The sequence below is a fragment of the Misgurnus anguillicaudatus genome, chromosome 12 (assembly GCF_027580225.2).
Source record: "Misgurnus anguillicaudatus chromosome 12, ASM2758022v2, whole genome shotgun sequence".
Classification (NCBI taxonomy): domain Eukaryota; kingdom Metazoa; phylum Chordata; class Actinopteri; order Cypriniformes; family Cobitidae; genus Misgurnus; species Misgurnus anguillicaudatus.
The window spans coordinates 34,546,390-34,573,795 of record NC_073348.2 but is presented as its reverse complement, the minus strand read 5'-3'; the positions used below and the strand labels follow the sequence as shown (position 1 = coordinate 34,573,795).

Genomic DNA, 27,406 nt, shown 5'->3' with positions numbered 1-27,406 from the left:
GCAAAAATAACATAAACAGCAGTTTTAATTTTATGTGTCACAGCCCAAAATTCACTCTCAAATGTGCACATGTAGGCTCAATGCTCAATCTTAAAATCTGTTTACATTTACTTAAAGAAACTCACTAATAACCACTACAAGTATTCATCATGAGGAGTCAGTAACACGTATAAATGTTTAGGTCAGAAAGTGTTTTATTTATTTCTTAAGAAATACAATTTTTCTGAAGTTTAATTAACAGAAACTTTATAAGGTGTGCTTAAACATTTCCTGGACAGGGCTTTAAGCATAGCCCCAGACTAAATGCATGCTTGATCTGCCTTATAAGAACAACATATCTTTCACTGACATATACTAATGCCATTGTTTTGTCTCATGCACACCAATATTTTTTTGTAAGGTATGTTTGTAAAAACTACTTAAATGTCCTAATATAATCAAGGCCTATAGTTCTACCTTAATCTAAACCCTGCTAGAAAACCACCCGTAAATAAAAACATCTGTTATTTATGTTTAGTAGCAGTTCAACCATGCATAATTCTTCAGAACACGATTGACTCGTTTTGCTCTGAAGTCATACTCAAATTGCTTTGCACCATTTGAGAAATACATGTAACCTAAATAACGAAGAGAAAACAATTTATTAATAAGGGTCACATTAATAAATTAATATTTCAGTCAGTTTTTTTGTGTAATGCTTACCACCATTTTCAAAAGCAGCATCCACACGTGACCCAATTCCAGGGAAATTATCTCGAATTTTTTTAGAAAAGCCCAGTTTACCTGTCCGTCCATTGTAGCTATGCAGTGTTTAAATAGTGTTAGTTCTGATGCAATTGTTTTTAAAATCATGATTATTAAAAAAAACAAGCACAGCAATTATTATAGAAAATGTAATGCCACCATTATATTCTCTTTGGTTTTCTCTTACCTCCAATATTTGCTTCCAACAAAGAACAGAGTTTCATCAGTGTATGCCACATATACGGCTGCATCAATCTTTTTCACATAAGAGGAAAACCCAAAGTTGGAAATGGGTTTGGGATATCCAGGTAAGATTTTGCCATCTCTGACACCCCAGTACTGCTGACCTGCATACAGATGATCACACAACTAAATTAAGGCTCCCAGAACACCAGCAGGTTCTGCATATATGATGTTAATCTGGAGTACATATAAGCCTCTTTCACACAGTAATTCTGGTAAATTACCATGAATTTACCAGAATGAATTTACCAGTAAATACAAAAATGTGCTGTTCACACATGCAGTGACGTTCTGTCTTTTTACCAGTAAGACATCATTCACACATCAGTATCAAAATACCGGTAAACTCGGAGAGAAAGCGGAAGTTACCTGTGGCGCGCGGCCGGCGAGCTCCGTCCGTGTCGTATTTGTAAACGGCGGGTTATGACTTAATATCCACGGTCCGTATTTTGTTGTTTTCACATCTGTGGCAAATGGTCGCGCTCGTGACCAAACAACATTGCGTTAGGCGGCGTCAAACGGAACCTGCGCGTTTGCACATTAGGCTTCACAGATGGTGTGCTAAGGACGTCGGCAATATGGCAAATAGATGGTAAGTTGTTTTAAACAACTTTGGTGAAGAAATGTGGATGTTAACTTCAGGTGTGCTCGACTTTTAAGCAACATGTGTGTGGAAACGTCCGTAAACAGTCTGGGGGAAACCGCGTCACCTGTATAAAAAACTTTCTGATTGGCCGCCCGATCTGTCTGACGTCATCTAAATGCCGGTAATGCTATATTTTTCGTTCACACACAGCCCTTACCGGCAAATTACCGTTAATCTTACAACCTGTCTTACTGGTAAATTGGGAGCACTGATTTACCGGAAAGGTTCTGTTCACACATGACATGTTAACTGCAATTTACCAGTAAATTACCAGTAAAGACTGTATGTGTGAAAGGGACTATAGAGTAGTATTACATCCTTTATATCTCCGAAGAGTCTTTAGTTTTATCAGATTTAAGACAGATCAGCTTTACCGATTCTTTCTGATGGGTACGGAAAAATTCGAAAGAAGGAGTTATGAGCTGCGGGAGGAGCGAGTCACAAGTCATCCAACACTGTATACAAAACTGGATAACTTTTGATTCACTATATTTGTGTCATTTATATAATATGCACTTACGTGCATATTTCCAACATAACACAGAAGTCTTACCGCATGCAACTAATGACCCGGTTGAGACTTTTCAACGAAATCTAGCATTAAAACTTTGCTGCTATGCAGTTTAAACAAACTAAATCCATTGTTTCCATAAGGCTGGCTTACTTCTCCCTACATCCAAAAACACACTTCATCTTTCGTGCCATTGTTGAGTCTTAATATAAAACAAAGCTGTCACATGAAGTGATGCCTCTGAGTTCCAGCGTCCTCAGCTCTTGCGCTCCTGCTGATTGACATGTGGGTGTGGTTTTCCGTGGGAATGGCCCATAAAAAGAAGTGATACGTATAGCTTACCCCTGAAATGTCAGCTAGACCCGTAATTTAAAAAAAACTTTCCAAATATTGTACGAACCCTGGAGAAGTGCATTCGGCACAGAAATACTCTGTAACACGTCCAAGTTTTTTTGACACTTTGCCTTTGTTTAGCATGAGAAAACAACTCTTAAACTGTTTTAATAAGTCAGAATGCATGAAATACCATTGAACCACCCCTTTAAATAAGTCTTGTTATACACACCGCTTTATTGAAGTGTGACTTTTACCTTTAAAGAGGAACGCAGTTTTTTTGTCCTTCGCTGTATAAGCAGCATCAACAGAATCAATAGACGGCCACAAAGAGCTTATTTTTTGCTGTGAAAGTCCACTGTAATATCCTTTCTTCCAGTAGTATCTGATAGAAAGAAAGACAAAGTCAATTTAAAGTTAATATGGGTAAATGTTTTGTAAAATTATTTATGGAAGAAATTAAATATTCATGCATAATTTTCACATTTCACTTTTATTAATTTGTGTTTCTGTAGCTCAGCTATTAAAGCATTGTATTAGCAGGGTTTAATTTACGCAATCTCACATATACACATTGCAATGCACTTGTAGAACACTTCAAAACACTTTTATCCAAATCGTTTTACGATGCATTAACATGCTATACATCTATCCCATTAAAAAAATACAGAAGTACCCATTTTTAAAGAAGTACAGCTCTCCCCAAATGCTGGTTGCTGCATCAAAAACTAAGTCAGGATTGCATGGCTTTGGTTTTGGCTCAGGCTTTGGTTTAGGTTTAGATCCTCGAACCCCTTATACATAATGCAAAAAGAAAAATACAGTTGTATTAATTCATATGGTGTCAAAATCGAATTTAAATATAAATTTGGATATAATATGCTATAATATAAAAGCTTAATAGTATCACAAAAAGTTATTTACCATACAGAGCCTGGACCCCGAGTCGGTCATCCTCGGGAAGTTTATAGCCATTTGTGTTGACATATTGGTAATTTGGAAACATGAGAGCCGATCGGTCTTTAGAGTGATCTAATCCCAGCGCGTGACCAAATTCATGAGCAGCCACCAAAAGCAGGTTGATGCCTAAAGCAAATTTATTGAATATAAAAATTCACCATACTGTCAGAGAACAAGGAAAACTCTTTATGTCATTTGTGTACTCACCTTGTTGACTTAATGTCCATTTCTCATCCTCATCAAAGTGTGTATCTCCTCCTTGTTCTGGACCAGGAGGGGAGGCGTGTGCCAGAACCTGTCCGGGTCCATCAAACGGTTCGCTATCTCCATGATCTAAAAGCAAACATACAGTTATACAGTAAATAAGTCACATGAGTGTTTTGTATGACACAAGGTTACTCATCAAACCCACATCCAGCTTTGAAGAGAATCATGATATCAGCTGTGCCGCTGTGGATCTGTTTGAAATCAAGAGGAATGACATCACTGTACAGCTTGAAGGCTTTAGCGATAGTGGCGTCTACTTCACTCCTGCGCAACTTCAATGTGTATTGAGTTATTCTAGAAGAAACAAAAAATAATTCAGTATTTAAGTACACTTATGACTCTGAATAAGTCTCGATTATAAAACCTGCAAAAAAATGCATTGGGTCTTATTCACTCCAGAATTAAAATGTGTATTTGCAAAAAGAATTGCTTTTAATACAAATGTCTTCCAATGTTCTACAAACTCATAGTCAAATACATACATTTGCTAGACATTGTTTTACATGAACAAAGCAATGTTTTGATATAGTGAATTTTTGTATGCACAACTGTTAGCAGTCTCTGCATTTTAATTTCTGTTGGAAGAAAGCATTGCGAAATCAGGAAAGTGATCTTAAAGGAGCTATACATACCTGTATGTTACAACACTTTGCTTCCACCTGGGCTTCCCATCAAAGTGGACGTATCTTGCTAAATCAGTGACACCGCAGCGCGGTTGTTTCATCACCTCCACAGTGTTTGTGTCCAGCTTGCCTGTGACCTCCAGTCCAAAAAACTCTTGCATGGCTTTCAGATCATTCTCAAAATTGGGAAGGTACAAACTTCTGCCATTCGGCTGAGTCGCATCAGGATCCTTGTAGAATCGTGCTAAATAATCCTAAAAAAAAAGAAAAAAAGCAATGATCTTTGACTATTCTTCACAAGCATCATACATAAACATATTTTACGGTGAGATGGATATTCACCTCTGCTATTTGACGGTCATCAGGCGATGTCAGCAGTGGGGAAGCGTTACAAAGAGCTAAGCACACGGCAATTGCCAGAGCGATAACTGTCAGGTGCTCCATACTTGTCGCAAAAATTCTCCACTTGCAATTCACACGAATGAGTGATCTTCCAAACACACAAAAAAACACAGCAGTCTCTCCTCAGCTTTATCTGCTCTGACGGTCTGGGATGAAGCTTTGGTGTCTTCTAAACCCTTAACTCTTGTTACAAGCTTATATACTGTAAGAGTATGTCATAAATAAGGAATTACAGCATATTTATTAGAATCTGATCACAGCAGGTGTTTCTTAGAAACCGGATGGGAAATTTTCTTACAAAACAACATGAATGATTCTTGCACCAGTCTAAAATTGGGAATTGGTCTTTGTTCACAGTGTTGTGGTCATGGACGAAACTACAAGCTACATGCATTCAAAGCAAAATGATTCATCTTCTTGAACTTTTTTTGTGGGAAGTCTATATAAAGTTTTAAATGTAGTTATGTAACTTTAGACTTATCTCTGCCTCTCCACATCATCACCGCTCTGGTTTAATAAACAGAGGAATATAAACACACACACATACATAAATAACATGTTTAATATAATAAAGCTTGACGGTGAAAGATTTTATACCCTAAAATTGCCAAGTTTCCCTCAGACATCACACGTAACGTTAATTGAATTAAACACTATTGGGCGGTTTTCTCGGACAGGACTTATCACTGACTAAAATACTGACATCTGTTAACATATGAGTGCTATTGTTTTGTCTCAAAATGCACACTAGTATTGTATTTTATAAGGTTTGTTTGTAAAAATGTCCCAATTATAATTAAGACGGAGTCCTAAACCCTGTCCGGTATTATCTTAACTAAAATAGCTCCACTTTAACTCGGACACATAACGTAACACACACTTTAAGTCGGTCACATAACATAACACACCTTTATATACCTTATATGTTTACAAAAACGTCGAGTATTTGCGTCTTTGCCAATTAATATAGTCTAAAATTAACATTTATTTACAACCACTTACCTGACGTGACCTTGAGGAAACGGCTGACTCGTGTCGTTGTGGGAAACAGTGAGTGATTCCGGCTGTTACATGCGGAATGATCTCAGATGAAATGACCTGTGTTCCAGATCCTTCCGAGTTAAGTGAAGACATTTTAAATTAAAAACTCACGCACATACTGTACATACACACGCGCGCGTGAGCGGGTCGCGCGCAGGCGCGCGCGCACACGGGTACACACACGGGCATATTTAGAAGTTTTATTTAAGATTGTTATGATATTGGGACTATTTCTCCACCCGCTTCCTCAGCTCTGAAGTTCAAATTCGCATGCAGTCCGGTTATAACAAATGTAAAAGATATGAAACATCACTCAACAGCAATATCAATTAAGTGCAATCCTAAAACATGATTTAAAACATAACCCTTTCATTGTTAAGTATGAGAAATCAAAATGAATTAAATCACATGTTTAAACTCCACAGAAATATCAGAGCCAGCAGTCTGATCATGGGCTTGCCGAGGAGAGGCTGCGCTGGGCGGGGTGTGAGCGCTTAAGTGTCTGTGATTTTCTGGAGCTCATATGGAGCTCATCTACGTCCGAAAGTGTCCGAGCACATTTTTAAATAGACGCCATCTTTATTAACCGACCTCATATTTAAACTTTAAGCACATACATTCACGCCTGAACAACTCTTACAATTACATTTTGTGACCAAATAACAGTAATATTATGAGCATTTTGTTGTCAGGAAACATAGCTGTCATAAGTCCACATACTTACCTGATTGGTCTTAATTAGTTCAGTCAACACTAGCCATTCTGAATTTTGACTGGATTTGAAAATAACCATTCATTTAATATTTTAAACACAGATCTTCTCAACTAGCTCAAACAAAAAAATTGGTTTAACTTATATATTTTTGCCCATCCAACATTTCATTAGTTGGATTTTTTACAGTGTACACTAAATATTAGTAGCCTATTTGTTGACTCTCTCTTTATTTGACCACAACCTATTGACACAAAAAGGTTTGTGAATGAGTTGTGTAGGTTTGTAAATGAGTTGTGTAGGTCTGCAATTATTGTGTAATCTTTAGTTTACACTTCAGTCACAAAACGTGAATTATAGAACCATTTTAATAAAAATGGTTCTTTGCCTTCCAAGGGTTCTATATGGAACCCGTTTTTTGGTAAAAGGTTCTACTGGCCAAGTATAGAACCCCACGGTTCTATATAGAACCTCAAGGAACCTTTTTTTTTTAGAGTGTAGTATGTCTGTAAATGGGTCATTCTACAGAAATGTCAATTTTGGTATGGCAAGATGTTTTACAATGAAATAACATTTAAACTTAGACTACATTATTAGAGTACCCTTTGACTTTATGAATACACATAAATGACAGCTTAAAGGAACAGTATGTAAGATATTTACATTAATTAATCATAAAATGGCCCTGATGTGTCACTAGACATTAAGAAAAATTTTCATTTCAAATACTTATATCACTGACAACAGTGGTCTGGCCAGGATATTGTCATTAAAAAAGTGGAGTTGCAGCCCTCAACTGATGTTTATGTTGTCATTTTGTGTATTGGCCACCACTGGTGTGATTGCAGTACCAGTTTTAGCCACAAGTTTTGTGATTGCAAAACCAGTTTTGGACACAATCCTACATACTGTTCCTTTAATGTTTGTCTCTTTTAGACATTTATTTGAATTCCGCATGTAAATTTTTTTTGTCACTGGTGTTACCTTACTTATTTGGCAATATTAAAGGTTTTATAAAATCTTATAACACATGTATATTTGGATTACAGAAAACAATTACAATGCAATAAATAATGCAATATTTTTTATTTTATTTGAATTAGGTTTGTTAAAAGTGTGATTGAATGATGTTGGTCCATTTGTGCAAACATGTATTTGCTATAACAATGAAAATATTTGAAAGACAGTTATAAACACATATTAATGCAATACTAGTTTAAATCTTAACTCCTGAGTGTTGCAGAATTAAATTACTATTTTACCTTATGAATACACATAAATGACAGCTTAATGTTTTTTGTAATCATTTTTTGGACATTTATTTGAAGACCGCATGTACCATTTTTTTGTCACTGGTGTTACCTTACTTATCTAGCAAAATTAAAGGTTTTATGAAATCTTATTTTCAAATTTTTTCAACATATGTATTTGGATTTACAGAAAATATTAACAATGCAACAAATAAGGTGATAATATTTTATTTATTTCAATTAGGTTTGTTTAAAGTGTGATTGAATGATGTTGATTTATTTGTGCGACTATGTATTTGCTATAACATTGAAAATATTTGAAAAACAGTTATTAAGACGTGGGGCAGTTTCCCAGACAAGTTTTAGATTAATCCAGGACTAGGCCTTAGTTATATTAGGACAATTAATATTCAATGGATGTAAAATTATTATCATGTCACTCACAATATTAATGCAAGTCATCTTACTGATCTTCATTTGTGGTAACCATTATGAAGGTAACACCAGTGACAGTAACACCAGTAACAATTGTCATGACGATTCAATGTATTTTACAAAATAACTGCTGCAAGGTATCAAACCTCACGTTGACAAGCATGGTATGCTCACTAAATTAAGTAGTTTAATCCATTTGTATTCTATTTTCTTTACAATTCCCTAACAATGAAGTAGGTCATACCAGTGACTTCAACTAAAAGCTTTATATAAAATCATGAGATACATGAGAAAATTTCTGATAACTGAAAAGAGACAGTGGTCTTAACATTGATCTTTTTTAATCAACCTTTAGGAAATGGGCAGACTCGACTCGACTCGAGAAGGTGTAATCGTTCAAATAATTGTAAAATGTGCTTCGTATTTGATGATTGTTCTATCATCATATATGACTGGACATTTGAGAGGTCATATGATTTTTTTTCTTTTCGTGATGCAGAAGTTACTGGCATTCATGTAGACTATTTTTGGCTGAGCTACAAATGACCACATTAGGCGGTGTTTCACTTTAGGGCAATTCACCCTGAAGAAATTGTAACCCTTAAGTGTTTTTCAAGTGTAATATTTTTGTAAAGGCTAGGGACAAAAAAATTAAAATGGGACATTTCACAAGACTTTTTTAAGATTAAAAATAAGTATTTGGTGTCCCCAGAGTGTGTATGTGAAGTTCTAGCTCAAAATACCAGTGGGGAACCTTCAGGGCCTTCTACGCCTTCAGAGAAGGCCTAAAAAATTTATAAAAAGATTTTTTATTATAATAATACAAATAAATAATATTCAATAAAAATATGTTTTTACATTTTTTTTATTTCTATTTAATTCAATTTAATACAATACATGTAATATATTTTCTCTCATCTATGTTCTAACGTTAAGCTTACTGTCAGGTTCATGTCATGAAAACATCTAATCCAATCAGAATCGTCTGTCTCTATTAAGGCCCGGTTATCTGGCTCATCCATTGGTTAGGACTTCATGAATCCCAGGGAAGGCCAAGCTATGTGTTTTGGTGTGAAGAGTGACGGGCAAATCGACCAATCACGTTTTGATTTCCAGTGGGCGGGCAAAAAACAAAACATTGTAAGCCTTCATGAAGTCCTAATCATGCAACAAACTGGATGCGAGCTGCCATAAAACACGAAAAGACGAAGATCATAGACCGTTAATATTAATACAGTCTAATGGCCCGAATATCTGCGGTGAGAGTGGTTGAGGTAAATGGCGGAAAACGTGATTGACGTTGTGGCTAGCTTGATAGGGCTGAGGTAAAAACGAAATAACTTAAGCGCGTACTCGTGAAGAGCACAGCTGGGAGAAGCGCGTGGAGAGGAGCCTGCATATGACCCGAACACGAGAAAAATAATGGGTTCAATTATACTTTTACTTCCTGACAGTTTCACTTGTTACGCGAGGATAGTAATGACTGACAGACGACGCCGAATTACATACAATATCATTTCCTAACTAAATCTGAGAGAATGCGAAAACAGCCGAAGTACCCACGGTTCGCCACTGCAAAATACCATATAGATAATTTATTATAACAATTGCCACTTTGTAGGTGTGAGCAAAAATGTGCCGTTTTTGGGTGTCCTAACTAAGCAAATGAGTTGATGTCTGCACTAAATAGCAGTGCCGTGGTTAGATTAAGGGGCGGCATTCTGACATCACAAGGGGAGCCAAATTTTGATTACCTATTTGGTCCACGTGCTTGCAGAGATTGGTTTACCAAAACTAAGTTACTGTGTTGATCTTTTTCACATTTTCTAAGTTGATAGAAGCTCTTATAACACTTAAACGTGAAAAAAGTGATATTTTCATGATATGTCTCTTTAATTTTCCATAGAACAACAATTCAACATTTATCATTTAATATGATGAATATCAGGCGTCATTTTAAATCTAATCATCTAAATCATCTAAATGCCTGATACACAAGAGCAGACATTTGCAATAATAACATGAACAACAGTGTTGAGCACTAGAAGTATTCATCATGAGGAGTCAGTAACAAGTATAAATGTTTAATATGTCAGAAAGTGTTTTATTACTTTCTTAAGAAGTACAAATTTTCATTTTTTTCCCATACTGAACAGAAACTTTATAAGGAGTGCTTAAACATTTCCTGGACAAGGTTATTAGCAAGCCCCAGACTAAATGCATGCTTGATCTGCCTTATGAGAACAACTTAACATATCTTTCATTGACATAAGTTATACTAATGCCATTGTTTTGTCTCAAGATGCACACCAATAATGTTTTTTTGTAAGGTATGTTTGTAAAAACTACTACCCTGTCCAGTAACACTTTATAATACCTGCACACCAGCACTAGCAAAGCATTAGCCAAGCAGCACCAAATAGTCAATTCATCATCCACCAAACACCAATAGACATTAGTAAGTAGTTTATATGCATTATAAATCAACAATAAAGCATTTATAAACTACTTACTAATGTCTATTAATGTTTAATAAATGATGAATTGACCATTCAGCACCGCTCAACCAATGCTCCACCAATGATTAGTGTGCAGTTATTATAAAGTGTTACCAAATGTCCTAATATAACTAAGGCCTATTTCTAGCTTAATCTAAACCCTGTCCAGAAAACCACCCCTATATCATATAAAGATAAAATGTACATTTTTCGTTATTTATGTTTAATAGCAGTTCAACCATCCATAATTCAACAGAACACGATTCACTCGTTTTGCGCTGAAGTCATACTCAATTTGCTGTTCACGGTTTGAGAAATACAGGTAACCTAAATAAAAAAGAAAAACAATTTATCAAAAAGGGCCGCATTAATAAATGAATATATGTGGAAATGGTAAGTTTTTGTGTGTGTGCAACATTAAGCTCACCAGCATTTTCAAAAGCAGCATCCACACGTGACCCAATTCCAGGGAAATTATGCTGAATGCTTTTGGGGAAGTCCAGTTTACCCGTCTTTTCATTGTAGCTATGCAGTGTTAGTAAATAGTGTTAGTTCTGATGCAATTGTTTTTAAAATAAACACAGCAATTATTACAGACAACCATTATATTCTCTTTGGTTTTCTCTTACCTCCAAAATTTGCTTTCAACAAAAAATAGAGTTTCATCAGTGGATGCCACATATACGGCCGCATCAATCTTTTTCACAGATGGGATAAACCCAATGCTGGAAATCGGTTTGGGATATCCAGGTAAGATTTTGCCGTCTCTGACACCCCAGTACTGCTGACCTGCATACAGATGATCACACAACCACATTCACTAAAGTTTTGTTATACACACAGCTTTAATGAAGTGTGACTTTTACCTTTGAAGAGGAACGCAGTTTTTTTGTCTTTTGCTGTATAAGCAGCATCAACAGAATCAATAGACGGCCACAAAGAGCTTATTTTTTGCTGTGAAAGTCCACTGTAATATCCCTTTTTCCAGTAGTATCTGATAGAGAGAAAAACAAGGTCAATTTAAAGTTTATAAAGGTAATTGTTAAATAAAATAAATTAAATATTCATCTGTATAGTTTTTACATTTCACTTTTATTCATTTGTGTTCCTGTAGCTCAGCTATTAAAGCATTGCATTAGCAGCAATGCACTTGTAGGACACTTCAAAACACTTTTTCAAAATTGTTTTATGATGCATTAACATTCTATACATCTATCCCATTTTAAAAGGAGTACAGAAATATACCCATTTTTAAAGAAGTACAGTTCTCCCCAAATGCTGGTTGCTGCATCAAAAACTAAGTCACGCTTGCATGGCTCAGGTGCGTTGCTCAGGCCAGGATCTGGTTTTGGCTCAGGCTTTGGCTTAGGCTTTGGCTTTGGTTCAGGCTTTGGCTCAGGCTTTGGCTTTGGTTCAGGCTTTGGCTCAGGTTTTGGGGCAGGTTTATCTGTAGATCCTCGAACGCCTTGTACATAGTACAAAGAGGAAAAATACTGTTGTATTAATTTATGTAGTGCCAAAATTGTGATATAATATGCTTTAATAGAAAAGCTCAATAATATAAAAAAACCATTTACCATACAGAGCCTGGACTCCGAGTCGGTCATCCTGGGGAAGTTTATAGCCATTTGTGTTGACATATTGGTAATTTGGAAACATGAGGGCCGATCTGTCTTTAGAGTGATCTAATCCTAGCGCGTGACCAAATTCATGGGCAGCCACCAAAAGCAGGTTCACACCTAAAGCAAATTTATTGAATATAAAATACTGTCAGAGAACAAGGAAAACTCTTTATGTCATTTGTGTACTCACCTTGTTGACTTAATGTCCATTTCTCATCCTCATCAAAGTGTGTATCTCCTCCTTGTTCTGGACCAGGAGAGTTGGCATGTGCCAGAACCTGACCGGGTCCATCAAATGGGTAGAAATCTCCATGATCTAAAAGCAAACATATTATAAGGAAAATAAGTCACATTAGTGTTTTTGTATGACACAAATTTACTGATCAAACCCACATCTTGCTTTGAAGAGAATCATGATATCGGCTGTGCCGCTTTGGATCTGTTTGAAATCGAGAGGAATGACATCACTGTACAGCTTGAAGGCTTTAGCGATAGTGGCGTCTACTTCACTCCTGCTTAACTGTGGTGTGTATTCAGTTATTCTAAGAGAAACAAAAAAATGTTCAGTATTTCAATCCACTTAAGACTCTCAATAAGCATTGATTGTAAAAGCTGCACTGGATCAAATTCATTCCAGTATCAAATGCAAAAATAAGTGTTTTCTATACAAATGTGTTCCATTGTTCTGCCAAATAGTGGCATTTGCTGAACATTGGTTTTAAATAAAAAAAATAAAATAAAATAAAATAAAATAAAAATAAAATAAAATAAAATAAAATAAAATAAAATAAAATAAAATAAAATAAAATAAAATAAAATAAAATAAAATAAAATAAAATAAAATAAAATAAAATAAAATAAAATGACTTTTACCTACCCAGTCTCATGTAGATGCGAATAAATAGCACAAATTGTGAAAACTCGTATACGCCAAATTCCAATTTGGCGTGCATATGATTCGCCAGTCCTTCCTTTTTACTTAAAACGGCACATCTTTTTTGTCATTTTATGTATTGGTTCCTCAATTATTTTCTTTTCTTAATCCATTTTCACTTGGGTTTGGGGTTAAATTTAAGATTTGCTTAATGATGTTATGTAATATATAGGTTTCTACATATTTTTGTCTATTTTTAAGCCATGGTAGCTTGAAGTTGGGGTTAGAATTGGGGTTTGGGTTAGGATTTCATTTTATGTAACAAAAAGTTGGTCTAACCGTAATCCCAAGTAACAATGGTAAAAAAAAAGAAAAAAATTGAGAAACCAATACATAAAACGACAAAAAAGATGCAGTGTTTTAAGTAAACGTGAAGGATTTGCGTATCATATGCACGGCAAATTGTAATTTAGCATACGTATTGCATTAGTTTTCACACTTCGTGCTATTTATATGGATCTCCATGAGACTAGGTTCACTTTTACCTAATTCCAGTCAGAAGAAAGCATTGCGACATCAAAAACATGATCTTAAATGATCTATACATACCTGTATGTTACAACACTTTGCCTCCACCTGGGGTTCCCATCGAAGTGTCCGTATCTTGCCAAATCAGTGACACCACAGCGTGGTTTTTTCATCACCTCCACAGTGTTTGTGTCCAGCTTGCCTGTGACCTCCAGCCCAAAAAACTCCTGCATGGCTTTCAGATCTTTCTCAAAATTGGGAAGGTACATATTTCTGCCACGGGGTTGAACAGCCTCTTGGTTCTTGTAGAACTGTGCTAAATATTCCTGAGAAAAGAGACACATTGATTATGGATCACTGATTGCAGAACATTATAAAAAAATTATAAGATGACATAAATATTCCTCTGCGATGTGCTGGTCATCTGGCGATGCGGTCGTGGGAGCAGCATCACAAAGAGCCAAACACACAGCAAGTGTCAGGGAGAGAACTGTCAGGCGCTCCATACTTCAGTGCTCTTCCTCTGCAGGGAAGAAAGCAACGTGCCACTCTTCTTCTGTCTTTTATATGTTTTCAGCAGGGCTGGGAAAGTGCTTATCATGTTCAATCTGTGACCTTTCAGGTGGGCGAGACAAAGATGAAGGCTTAATTCATAGCTTGAGGGGGTTCAGTCTGTGTCTCAACATGTCTGACAGATGTTTGTGATACTATAGATGTAATATGCCTTTAGAGAATGTCGTGAGATGCACTTTTTTCCATTCACAAAAGCATTGCCTTTAAAGTCATTGCTTTGTCTGCATTGTGTGATATTAATCTACACTCTGTATACCATAATGACAAAGTGAAAACAGAATTTTAGAAATGTCTGTAAATTTATTAAAAATATAAAACTGACACTACTACGGACATTACTATTAGCATAATTATTACTGTTATTATTATTATTATATTATTACTAAAATACCTATTATTATTTATTTATCATTTTTGCGCAACATGATCTCACAAAGTTCCGTGGGATAGTCACGGAATTTTGTGCTCATTTTTCCGTGGCATTCTCACGGATCTCCGCATTTTTCCGTGGCCCTGCTCGGACTGTCTTTTTCCGTGGCATTCTCACGGATTGGTTACTCAACTGCTTTTTCCTATTTTCAAACCATTTTCGCTTTGGTTTAGGGTTAGATTTGATGTTTGCGTTAGTATGTCACTTTAAATATTGGTTTATACTATTTTTTCTGATTTATCCTTTTATATTTTCTAAACTTTAAACAATTGTTGCCTGGCGTTGGGGTTAGAGTTGGGTTTGGGTAGGGATGTCATTTCATGTAAATCTAACCCTAAACCGAAGCGAAAATGGTAAGAAAATAGGACAAAACAGTTGAGTAACCAATCCGTGAAAATGCCACGGAAAAAGACAGTCTGTAGCAGGGCCACGGAAAAATGCGGAGATCCGTGAGAATGCCACGGAAAATTGAGCACAAAATTCCGTGACTATGCCACGGAAATTTGTGAGATCAGGTTGTTTTTGCTTATTATCATTGCTTTATAATAATCATTATCATAATTGCTGGCTTTTTCTTGTTTTCTGCTTTGTGTTTTTTGTTTTGTGTTGTGTTTATTATGTGTTGTATGTTTTGCACAAAAACATAGAAATATCACATTGGCAGCATCAAGTATTCAGACCCATTGCAGCAGCACTTGAAATTTAGCTCTGGTGCCGCATATTTTCTTGCTTTTATTATTGCTGAGATGAAATCCTAATTTTTAATTATAATCTAATGACTTTAGTCAGCAGAAAAGAGTTATGTTTAGTGCCAAGAGACTAAATACTGACTTTTCTAAAAAAGTATTTTACATCTATGTTTATTTCTTATATTTTCAGACACAAATAGTCACGAATGACTTTATCTCTCGAATATTGCCTTAGACACAATTTTTGTTTAAAATGTACATAATATGAAACATGTTAATCAACCGAAATCACATCAAGATGAAAACATTCACAACCATTTAAAAACTTAAAATGAAAATAAATTGAGGGCAGAAAGGGTTGTATAAGATTGCTTTAATTCAAATAAAGCAAACATTTGACAGGGTTGTCCATATAAACAGAACATTTATTAGGAATGCTTAAACACTTGATCATATAGGTAAAATGTATACACTTTCAGTTACAGTACATGTTTAGTAGCAATTCAACCATCTATAATTCAACAGAACCCGATTCACTCGTTTCGACCTGAAATCATATTCTGTTTGCCGTGCACCATCTGAGAAATAAAGGTAACCTAAAAAAAGAGTATACAATTTATTAAAAGCAATCATATTAATATGCAGTAAAATACATACTTTATATTTTACATATACAGCGGGGGAAATAAATATTTGACACATCCGCATTTTTATCAGTAAGGGGATTTCTAAGTGGGCTATTGACACAAAATTTCCACCAGATGTAGCCATCACGCCAAATATTGAATTCATACAAAGAAATCAGAACATTTAAGTATACAAGTTGAGTCATAATAAACAAAGTGAAATAACACAGGGAATAAGTATTGAACACACTTTATTTAATACTTTTAAACGCTTTTGTTGGTGATTACAGGTTCTTGACACCTTTTGTATTGAGAGACCAGTCGTTTGCATTGCTCAGGAGTGATTCTGGCCCATTCATCAACACAAATGGTCTTTAAATCTTGAAGGTTCCTTGGGCCTCTTTTATGAATTTTGATCTTCAGTTCTCGCCATAGATTTTCTATGGGATTCAGGTCAGGTAATTGACTGACCAATTCAATGTTTCCTTGACCTTGTGTTTGGGAATTGCCTTGCTGAAATGTCCACCCTATTTTCATTTATGTCATTTTGCACCTTGTTCTCTTCATGTATTCAATACTTATTCCCTGTGTCATTTCACTTTATTTATTATGACTCAACTTGTATACTTAAAGGTTCTGGCTTCAATATTTGGCTTGATGGCTACATCTGGTGGAAATTTTGTGTCAATAGCCCACTTAGAAATCCCCTTACTGATAAAAATACTGATGTGTCAAATACTTATTTTCCCCGCTGTACGGTAAAGGTTTTGTGTAATGTTAAGCTCACCATCATTTTCAAAAGCAGCATCTACATGTGATCCAATTCCAGGGATGTTATGCCGAATATTTTTAGGAAAGTCTTGGTCCATTTGACCTGTCCTTTCATTGAAGCTTATAAAATGTGTTTAAGTTAGTGCTGATTTTATTTGAACAACAATGATTATGATTTTACAACAGAATGAAAACTTCAGACAATATGATAAAACTTACCTCCAGTATTTGTTTTTAACAAAAAATAGAGTTCTGCCGGTGGACCCCACATGCACGGCTGCATTAATCTTTTTCACAGAAGAGGAAAACCCAAAGTTGGAAATGGGTTTAGGATAACCAGGCAAAGTTGTGCTGCCTCTGACGACCCAGTACTGCTGATCTGTTAACCACACAACCACATTAACTGAAGTTTTGTAATACATACATCATAGATCTTTTAATGAAGTGTGACTTCACCTTTGAAGAGGAAGGTGATGTCTCGGTTCTTGAATTCATAAGCAGCATCAACAGAATCAATAGATGGCCACAAAGAGTTTATTTTATCCAGTGAAAGTGCACTGTATACTTTCTTCCAGTAGTATCTAGAAAATATAAAGTTGATTTGGATGAATAATTAGAGAAATTATATATTTATGTGTAATTTTGATATTTCCTCTTTATTCACACACACAATGCATTGTTAGTGCAAATGTCATTGGTTTGATCTACATACTGATCAAATTTAAATAGAGACATTTTAAAAGTACAAATGCATACCCATTTTTAAAGAAATACAATTCTCCTCGAATGCTAGTTGCTGCATCAAAAACTAAGTCACGCTTGCATGGTTCTGGTGGGTTGCTCGGTCCAGGATCTGGTTTTGGTTCAGGCTTTGGGGCAGGTTTATATGATGATCGAACACCTTAAACATATACAAAAGAGAAAAAATTGTATCTGTCACAAAATATGGTGATACTGTATATTTCACCTAAAATATAAATATAAAACATGATATAATATACTTAAAGATCAATTGCATCTAATAAAAAGCCATTTACTGTACCATACAGGGCCTGGATCCCGATTCGGTCATCCCAAGGAAGAATATAACCATTTGTGTCGATATATTGGTAATTTGGATACATGAGGGCCGATCGGTCTTGAGAGTGATCTAGTCCCAGCGCGTGACCAAATTCATGGGCGGCCACCAAAAGCAGGTTGATACCTAAAACAAATTTATTGAATATAAAAATTCACCATACTGTCAGAGAACAAGGAAAACTTTTTATGTCATTTCTGTACTCACCTTGTTGACTTAATGTCCATTTCTCATCCTCATCAAAGTGTGTATCTCCTCCTTGTCCTGGACCAGGAGAGTTGGCATGAGCCAGAACCTGGCCGGGTCCATCAAATGGGTAGAAATCTCCATGAACTAGAAGCAAACGCATGGTTAGTTTAAATTAGTTAATGTTCATGTCACACAAGTGTTTTTATATGAATTTACTGATGCATCAAACCCACATCTTGCTTTGAAGAGAATCATGATATCAGCTGTGCCGCTGTGGATCTGTTTGAAATCAAGAGGAATGACATCACTGTACAGTTTGAAGGCTTTAGCGATAGTGGCGTCTACTTCACTCCTGCTCAACTGTGATGTGTATTCTGTTATTCTAGAAAAGAAGAGAAAAATATTTTTTTTAATCCACTTATGACTTTTGTCTCTCACGAAAATATGTTTTAAAAAATTTGATCACTTTATCCGCGTCCATGTCACGGAATTCAGATTTTTCCCGTGCTGGGAGCACTGATGTCTGTTCCATGTCACTCCCACGGATTTCTCGTGTCATTTTATGTATTGTTTTCTAATTGTTTTTTTCTATTTTCTTACCATTTTCAAATGGGGTAGGGGTTAGAATCACTTAGACATCCTAACCCAAACCCCTTAACTTGCCAAGCTTCTTCTTCTTTGACGGTCGTGCTGCTTCTGTGGTTACACGTGTGGATACTGCCTCCCAGCGTTCTGCGCACGTGTTTGCACGTCGACACGGAAGACGACGCAAAAGTATAAATGAAAACCGACGCGGAACCTACGCCGTAGGACACGGAAAAGACATCAGTGCTCCCGTCACGGAAAAAGCTGAATTTAGTGACATGGACACTGATAAAGTGATCAAATTTTCTGACTATAACATGGATTGCCATGAAATCATGTTGAATATATTTGTTATAGCATTAGAGTTAAAATATGTACGTTTTGCATGTTAAATAGTACATTGGTTTCAATATATTTTTCACTATTTGGATAAAGACATAGGGGCAGTTTTCCGGACAGGGCTTATCCCAGACTAAATGCATGACATATTTTAACATATATTAATACCATTGTTCCGTCTCAGGATGGACATCAGTATAGTTTTTTTTTTTTTGTATAAACTACTTAGATGTCCTAAAATAAGGCCTTGTCCTGGATTAACTAAACCCTGTCTGGGAAACCATCCCATAATTCTACTTAAAAAACATACTGTACTTGGACCCAATGCAATGTAAAAAAAAAACAATTTAACATCAAGAACGTGATCTTAAAGGAGCTATACATACCTGTATGTTACAACACTTTGCTTCCACTTGGGCTTCCCATCGAAGTGACTGAATCTGGCCAAATCAGTGACACCGCAGCGCGGTTGTTTCATCACCTCCAGAGTGTTTGTGTCCAGCTTGCCTGTGACCTCCAGTCCAAAAAACTCCTGCATGGCTTTCAGATTTTTCTCAAAATCTGTGTGGAACATATTTCTGCCACGCGACTCAGTCTTGGCATGGTCCCCGTAGTATTGTGCCAAGTATTCCTGAAGAAAGAGAAGTAGCATTTACTACATGCTTATTGCTCACAAAACATTATACAAATTTTAAGATACTGTATGTAGGACACCTCAGCTACTTGACGGTCATCTGACGGTGTTAACGTAGGAGCAGCGTCACAAAGAGCCAAACACAGCAAAAGTGTTAGAAAGAGAACTTTTTGCTGCTTCATACTTGCAGAGAACGAAAGCAATGTGAATCGAGACCTTCATCTTTTGTCTTTTATGTGTTGGTCATCAGGGCTGGCTGGGTGCTTATCATTTCCAATCAGTGACCATTCGGGTGGGGGAGATACAGTAGGGGGTAAATTTAGAGCTGGAGGGGGTTCAGCACGTGCCTCAACAACATGTCTGACTGAAGTTTTGTTGCCAGTTACGTCAATCTGAATGCAGCTAAATAAAGGCTTTCAGAAAATTGGATTGTCTAAAGGATTTTTTCCACCCATAAAAGCTGTATTAGTGAACTTATCAGGAAATAACACAAATCCAACTTTGAGAAATGTTTGGGGAAAACCTGGGAAAGCTTTACTGGCCAATTTTGGGTCCTGTTGGCTAGATTCTTTTCAGAAAAATCCTAAATGAACAAAACACATCCCTGCATCTTCTACTCAATCAGACATAACCATGTTTTTATATTTGATCTGCTAATCTTCATCACCTCACTGACACACATATAGGCACTTTTTTTTTTAAATAATCTAATTTTTACATAAATTTGATTGACAGCTCATACCTCACAGCAGCAAAGTTACTGTAACAGTTACATAACCTCTAAAATCTTCTGCAAAACACATGTACCAACGCAATAGTCATCATGTCTGAATCCTGATGTAAATAAGGGAGGGGGGGCACATAATCCCTGACCCTGAGGCAGTCAGCACAGATAACAAAGACTTTCTTTATGTTTACAAACCTAAGGTGTTGTCAAGACATGCACTCATGCATTTCCAAGAAGCCCAGAAAAACACATTTCACACTGGCAGTGAGTGACATTAATAGTAAACTAATGATAACAAATGGAACATTCTTGTAAATTATTAACAATATTTTAATACCAAATTTTTTAAAAATACCAAAATGAACATTTATTTGAACATTAATTTTTTATTTTTTAATTAACATTTATATAAGCAGTTCAATATAGGCTAAATAGATGCAAAAATCATTCATAGCTTTTAATGAGTATTTAACACACATACATACTTTAAAATGTTTGATAAAAAGCTCTTTTAAATACTTTAGTTTCAAAACTTTACATTTCATTCATTTTGAAAAACCATCTTTTCGGGGAAGGAAGAAACTGTTTTGAAGCACTCCATACAGCCATCTTCCATTTCTAAACTCATACATGTTTGTCCCACTGTATCTTACAGATAAAAGATAAAAGAAATAAGAAAATCAGTTCATGTAAAGAAATCTGAATCACTAAACTTTCAATTTTAACTTTTTTAGGTTATTGCAGATCTACAAAAATTATATACCTCTTAAATGATCGGCTGCTGTAACAAGTCCAGTGATCCATAATCCACTCATTGATGGTGTTCATCCTTTCTGTCCTCAATGCTATAAAAAGGGAGTCTTACAATTCTGATGGACTTTAGAACAAAACAACCGAGAACTCAATAACATCCTAAAAGCTACCTCTGAGCAATGCATTGTTTCTTGTTTACGATACAACCACCTATAGTAATATTTTTCTAGAGAGATTTTGGATAGCCCCTCTTAACTTTGTATGCCCAGGCAAGATTACCTACAAGCAAATCCAGGCCACACTAAGACATTTCCCTAGGCATAGATACAAAGATTGTGGGTTGTAAAGATTGGAATGTATTCACAGATTCCTGGAATAGATATCTTTGAAAAGAATGACTTTATTTTGAACAGGACTCTCATAAGCTGCATCTATGTTATCTGGGATGATGGGCCAGATGTTTTTGATGAGATGTTGTTCCACTCGGCATTTGGGAATCATGCCAGACGTAACTGCATTAAGAGATTCAAATAAAGTTATAAAATCTTTCAACAGGGCTGGTTAAATGCAGCCGTGTTTATTTATAATTATTGTTATTAAACCTATATATAGTTCACATCAGAAAATACTGACACATTTGGTGTACTACATGCCTAAACAATTTGAACAAAGACACAATGACTTGTCATTCTGATGGCACAAACATGTAAAAATGTCCTATTGAGAGATGATCTAAGGATGCTGTTTGTACAAATTGTCTTGAGAAATGCACTTACCATTTTGCACATTTTGTGCAAGCTGAATAAAAATGTATGGTTTGGGGGCCAAGATACGATTATTGAATATCTGGAATCTGAGGGTCCAAAAAAATCTAAATATTGCGAAAATCGCCTTTAAAGTCCAAATGAAGTCCTTAGCAACACATCACAAATGATAAACACAATTTTTTTTGTTATGTATTTATGGAAGGAAAATGTCTAAATATCTTCATGGAATATGATCTTTAATTTAAATATTTTTTTTACCCATACAATATATTTTTGGCTATTGCTTTAAATATACCCATGCTACTTATGACTGTTTTTGTGGTCCAGCGTCACAAATGTTGATACACTGTCACTATTTTTTACCACTATCAATTTATAGGTCCGGTTGTTTTGCGTATGTTACTGCTAATATTTACTTTATTTTGTTACAATACCGTATATATTATAAATTTTAAACACCTTCTTTATATTTTCCTGTACATCTCTTCTCTGTGTTTTTTGTGAAGCTGCTGTGATACATAAAAAAGTGAAATGCACTATGGAAACAAGTTTAAATCTAATCATAGGCTAAAATAAAACAGATTTCAGTAAATAAAATTGTCAACTTCTTTGTAGTCGTCATCTGAATTGCCTCATTCTGACATTTAATTTAAATATCAACCCCAGAAGTCTTACATAACTTTTACGCAAATGCCTACGCAATAGCTATTTGTTTAAATCCTGACATAAAGGAAGGGGAAAATACAAGCAATCCCTGAGGCGGTTTAGGAGAGGAATGCAACACCCCCTATACAGTATGTTAAGTGGTCTGTATAGGTCACAACAAACATAACAAAAGCTTTGTTTTTGATTTTACAAACCTACGGTGCTGCCAAGACACATAGCATGCAGTTCTTATTCATTTCCAGACAAAAATAAAAGTAACCTTATTGTAAAGTGTTAATATTTTCGCATCAAAATATATGTTTGATCCCAAAATGAAAAGATATTTAAGAAATATAGTTTATTTAAAAAGCAACACAATTGCATTTTATAATGTTACAACAGTTCAATGGCAAGTTAAATACAGTAGATGCAAAGAAATGTATACATTTTAGTGTGTTTTTGACAAACACACACATTAACATTTATGCTACAGTTACTTTATTTTGACATCTTTCACATTTCATTCATTTCGGAAAATTAGCCTTACAGGGCAGCAAGGACGTGCTTTGAAGCACACGGTACAGCCGTCTTCTGTAGAACTCAAACACATTTGTCCCACTGTAAAGATATATGTAACCTGATAAAAGAAAGAAAAAAAAATAGTTAATTTAATGAAATCTTTAAGGTTTTGATATTTTCTTTGACTCTTTATATGAGATTATTATAAGATACACATACCTCTGTCATAATGGGCTGCTGTGACATCGCCAGTCATCCCTGGAAATCCCGCTTCCACTCTTTTGGGATACCTTGAGTCCATCCTGCGGCTGTTCTCGTCAAAGCTATAAAAATAAAGAAGATTTGAATTTTTCAGAGCAAAAAGAGCTGAGAACTCAATAACATCCTTTAAAAGCTATAATAAAGAAACTTCTTGCACACGACTCACCTATAGTAATTGTTTTCAGCGAAAAGCAATGCTCTTTGAGACGCTTGGTCATAGACAGCAGCAGTGATTTTTCTCACAGACCGTGGCAGACCCAGTGCGGTGAGAGATTTGGGATATCCCCTCTCAACTTGGAAGCCAGAAAGCGCCCAGACATATTGACCTGCAATCAAAAACAGGCACATTTATCTTTATCCAGGCGCAGATACAAAGATTATGGGTTGCAGATGAAATGATTCTTCAAATAAATACCTTTAAAAATAAAGACTTTATTTGGACTCTCATAAGCTGCATCTATGTTATTTAGGATGCTTGGCAAGAAGCTTTCGATGAGTTGCGCCCCATCTTTGAATTGGGAACTACGCCAGACGTAACTGCACAAAGAGATCATGAAAGGTCATAAAACGCTCCATAATCCATATTTTAATAAGTTAGTCTCCATATATTTATGAATAGTTACCGGTCCTTGAAGTACAGTGTTTCTCCACTCATAGTTGTAACTGCATCCAGGATCAGTTTAGGATCACAAGCATCAGGGGCTGTCGGGGGTTGGGGATCAGGAATAATGCGGGTGTTTGAACCTGAAGTTATTGCCACATGATGAAGAATAACATATTTCTCAAGGAATTAAAAGTTTGAAGGTTCTTCATGCTCATCGTATGCTTACCATAAAGAGACTGAATTCCTTTGATGTCATCGGAATGAAGAGAGAAGCTATTTACATCCCTAAAGCTGTAGGTGGGGTACATGAGAGCGCCGGGAACATTTGAATGAGAAAGACCCAGGGAGTGACCAAACTCATGGGCGGCCACCAGGAAGAGGACAAACCCTGCAAGAACATCACGTAGAAAAGTTTGAGAAGATAGTTTTTTATCAACACGATCTCACGGAAAGTCGGGTTATAGTCACGAAAAATGTGATTCATTTATTGTGTCCATTGCACAAAATTTAGCTTTTTGCGTGCCTCGAACACGAACGTCACTGGCACAAATTTCTACGAATAGTGTTTTCATGTCCGTGGCACGACCTTCCTCTATCGTTTCATTATACACTGCAAAAAATGATTTTCAAGAAAAAAAATTCTTAGTATTTTTGTCTTGTTTTCAGTAAAAATATCAAAAAATTCTTAAATTAAGATGCTTTTTCCCGATGAGCAAAACGACCCAAGAAAATAAATCTGTAGACCAAAAATATAAAATGTAAGTGATTTTGTGCATAAAACAAGGCAAAAAATTTGCCATTGGGGTAAGCAAAAAAAATTAAAAATTTTCTTAAACACTAAATTGAAAAATTCAAGAAAAAATTGCTTACCCCATTGGCAGATTTTTTTGCTTGTTTTATGCACAAAATCAATTACATTTTATATTTTTGGTCTACAAACTAGACTTATTTTCTTGGGTCGGTTTGCTCATCAAGAAAAAACATCTTAATTTAAGAATTTTTAGATATTTTATTGAAAACAAGACAAAAATACTACGATTTTTTTTCTTGAAAATCATTTTTTGCAGTGTATGTATTATTTTCTCATTTCCCCCCCTATTTTTAAATTATTGTTGCTTTGCGGTTAGAGTTGGGGTTTGGGTTAGGATATCTAAAAATGTAACAGAAAGTAATTTCCAACCCCAAGCGACAATGGTAAGAAAATAGGAAAAAACAATAAGAAAACAATTTATAGAAATTGCGTGCCAGTGACACGAAAAAGACATTCGTGTTCAAGGCACGCAAAAAAGCTGAATTTCGTGCCATGGACATGAAAAAAATAATAACATTAAATAGACATGAAATCAGTCTGTTACTGTATTTATGGTCATAAACTGAGTTTGCGATCTACTCATAGGCTGTATATCTTTAGCAAAAATTACCCCTTGATGAACTGAAAGTGAACGTTTCGGCTTCATCGAAATGTGCGTCTCCGCCAATTCCAGCGCCGGGAGCAAAAGCATGAGCAAGAGTCCCTCCCGATCCATCAAATGGGTAAGAATCACCATGATCTAGAGAAAAAGTTGGCTTTTACTGTTAGTGATTAATAAGAAAGACAAACAGACAGACAGACAGACAGACAGATAGATATATAGATAGATAGATCTTACATCCTGATCCAAAGGAGATCATGATGTCAGCTCCACCGTTGTTGACGCGTGTAAATTTCAAAGGAGTGACTTTGGCCCAGACCTGCAGTGCTCTCTCGATGCTTTCATCCACCTCGGCTACCGACATATCAGGGGTGTAATTTACAATCCTTAGAAAAAGAAGAATTTAGATTTTTATCTGCTCTGTGTTTTTTTCCCATTCGTGATACAAAGAGATTTAAGACTAAACTCACCTGTATGTGAGCTTGTTGGTTTTCCATTTGGCACCCCCTCCAAACGTGGAGTATGCAGCAACGTCTGGAACTCCACAGCGAGGTTTCGTCATCACCTTTAGCGTCTCCTGGTCCACCTTTCCAGTCACCTTAAGGCCAAAAAACGTCTGCATCTCTTCCACTTTTTCCTTCATTTGACTAAATCCATGGCGAAATATACCAGGAGTTTCTTCCGTTAGATTGTAGAACCTCTTCAGGTACTTCTAAACAATTAAAGCAGAATTATTAGGGGATTTATTGATTGTTATTAAGTAAAATGCTTAAGAAATAGTAGAAAAAAAAGTAAAAAGAGACTGTACCTCCACAACATCATCATCTGTGGCAGCAGGTTGTGATATCGGTCCTGCATGAACCGCAAGGACCAAACCAGTAAGAAAACACAGCTGATAAGAAAACCTCATGTTGTGAGATGCTTCTTAATAGTTCTTCTGTTTGACACGATTGCAGATGGAAGTTTATATACACTTAAGGCTGGGATGTATTGAGCAACATATGAAATCACCAGGCACAAGTTTCTGTGAGTAATCTTTAACCTGACATGTTAATAATTCAAGGCTCTTCCTTGACACAACCTCTTCCTTCATGATATAAATTTTTCCTCTTCCTCATACGTTTATATTCAAATTCAGTGTTTCTAAAATGTGTTTTTTTATATATATATGCTGACGTTAAGTATATATATATGGGATACACAAGCAAGAGCTTTGTTTTTGATTAACTAAAGCAATATGGCAACAAACCACAAATACAGAAGTAAAGCTAGTTTCTACATATTATTTAATCTGATTCCACCCACATAATGCAACTATTGTTCCCGTTTTAGACTGGGAACAGCTTAAATATGCACTATGCCACATCAGACATCGAAAGAAGAGGAAGTTTCGGCTGAATCTTCATCACTATGATTCACTGATCCGACATCACTAAGCCCACATTGTTAACTATTATGTTAACAGTATCCTTTGAGAAAATATCCTAAAAAGGACATTTTTTCCCATGAATGACTTTCAAATACACTAAAAAAATGATTCATTCAATTTATTCGATTTTTTAAGGTAAGTGGTTGCAATCAATTCATTTAAGCTACATTTAAACGATTTTTTAAAAATAAATAAATAAAATAAAAAAGTTTTGTTTAAATGTAGCTTAAATAAATTGATTGCAACCACTTAACTTAAAAAAATGAGTAAATTGAATAAATAGTGTTTTTTAACGTAATTAGAGTTTCTTAAAAACGTACAACCCCAAAATCAATTTAGTATAATTGAAACTATACAATGGGATTTCAAAAGTTAGAACTGCCATTAAGCTTGATTTATAAATGGTCACACATTAAAGGTATTAAAGGTATTATTTAACTTTGTTTTATCTGGGCGGTCAATTTAATTTCAAAGTTCAGGTTTATTCTTCTCCTCAAATTAACCTCCAGAGAAAAGTGAATGTTGATTTACAATGTTAAATTATAATGTTGAATTTGGATTTAATTTTTTAATGTTTGGTAACCAAAAAGAATTGATATTTCTATTAATGTTTTTATTCATTTGAATAAAAATAATTATTTTACTTATTTTATTAATGCAACTGGATAAACTAAAGCTGAATGGTA

General features: G+C 35.5%; 3 protein-coding genes across 3 annotated transcripts; all 3 read right to left on the bottom strand.

The window, feature by feature from the left end:
• Nucleotides 1–176: 176 nt before the first annotated feature.
• LOC129446272 (uncharacterized) lies at nucleotides 177–14,239 on the bottom strand. Its single transcript, XM_073873713.1, has 20 exons — nucleotides 14,084–14,239; nucleotides 13,771–14,005; nucleotides 12,681–12,829; nucleotides 12,478–12,603; nucleotides 12,243–12,404; nucleotides 11,911–12,130; nucleotides 11,532–11,659; nucleotides 11,295–11,454; nucleotides 11,093–11,190; nucleotides 10,897–10,992; nucleotides 4,670–4,725; nucleotides 4,337–4,581; nucleotides 3,850–3,998; nucleotides 3,645–3,770; nucleotides 3,402–3,563; nucleotides 3,154–3,271; nucleotides 2,735–2,862; nucleotides 932–1,091; nucleotides 703–800; nucleotides 177–617 (listed from the first exon to the last, which is right to left on the bottom strand). The coding sequence occupies exons 1-20, from the start codon at nucleotides 14,193–14,195 to the stop codon at nucleotides 514–516; spliced, it is 2,832 nt and encodes a 943-aa protein (XP_073729814.1). The 5' UTR covers nucleotides 14,196–14,239; the 3' UTR covers nucleotides 177–513.
• Nucleotides 14,240–15,770: 1,531 nt separating this feature from the next.
• LOC129446671 (stromelysin-1-like) lies at nucleotides 15,771–19,866 on the bottom strand. The gene is made up of 10 exons (XM_055207878.2): nucleotides 19,684–19,866; nucleotides 19,356–19,600; nucleotides 18,279–18,427; nucleotides 18,064–18,189; nucleotides 17,821–17,982; nucleotides 17,535–17,679; nucleotides 17,235–17,359; nucleotides 16,998–17,157; nucleotides 16,795–16,898; nucleotides 15,771–15,977 (listed from the first exon to the last, which is right to left on the bottom strand). Exons 1-10 carry the CDS (start codon nucleotides 19,783–19,785, stop codon nucleotides 15,874–15,876), a joined length of 1,422 nt encoding a protein of 473 aa, XP_055063853.2. The 5' UTR covers nucleotides 19,786–19,866; the 3' UTR covers nucleotides 15,771–15,873.
• Nucleotides 19,867–22,828: 2,962 nt separating this feature from the next.
• LOC129446674 (collagenase 3-like) lies at nucleotides 22,829–26,255 on the bottom strand. The gene is made up of 10 exons (XM_073874479.1): nucleotides 26,100–26,255; nucleotides 25,762–26,003; nucleotides 25,529–25,677; nucleotides 25,301–25,429; nucleotides 24,106–24,267; nucleotides 23,899–24,019; nucleotides 23,691–23,812; nucleotides 23,442–23,601; nucleotides 23,234–23,337; nucleotides 22,829–23,132 (listed from the first exon to the last, which is right to left on the bottom strand). The coding sequence occupies exons 1-10, from the start codon at nucleotides 26,199–26,201 to the stop codon at nucleotides 23,020–23,022; spliced, it is 1,404 nt and encodes a 467-aa protein (XP_073730580.1). The 5' UTR covers nucleotides 26,202–26,255; the 3' UTR covers nucleotides 22,829–23,019.
• Nucleotides 26,256–27,406: the final 1,151 nt, after the last annotated feature.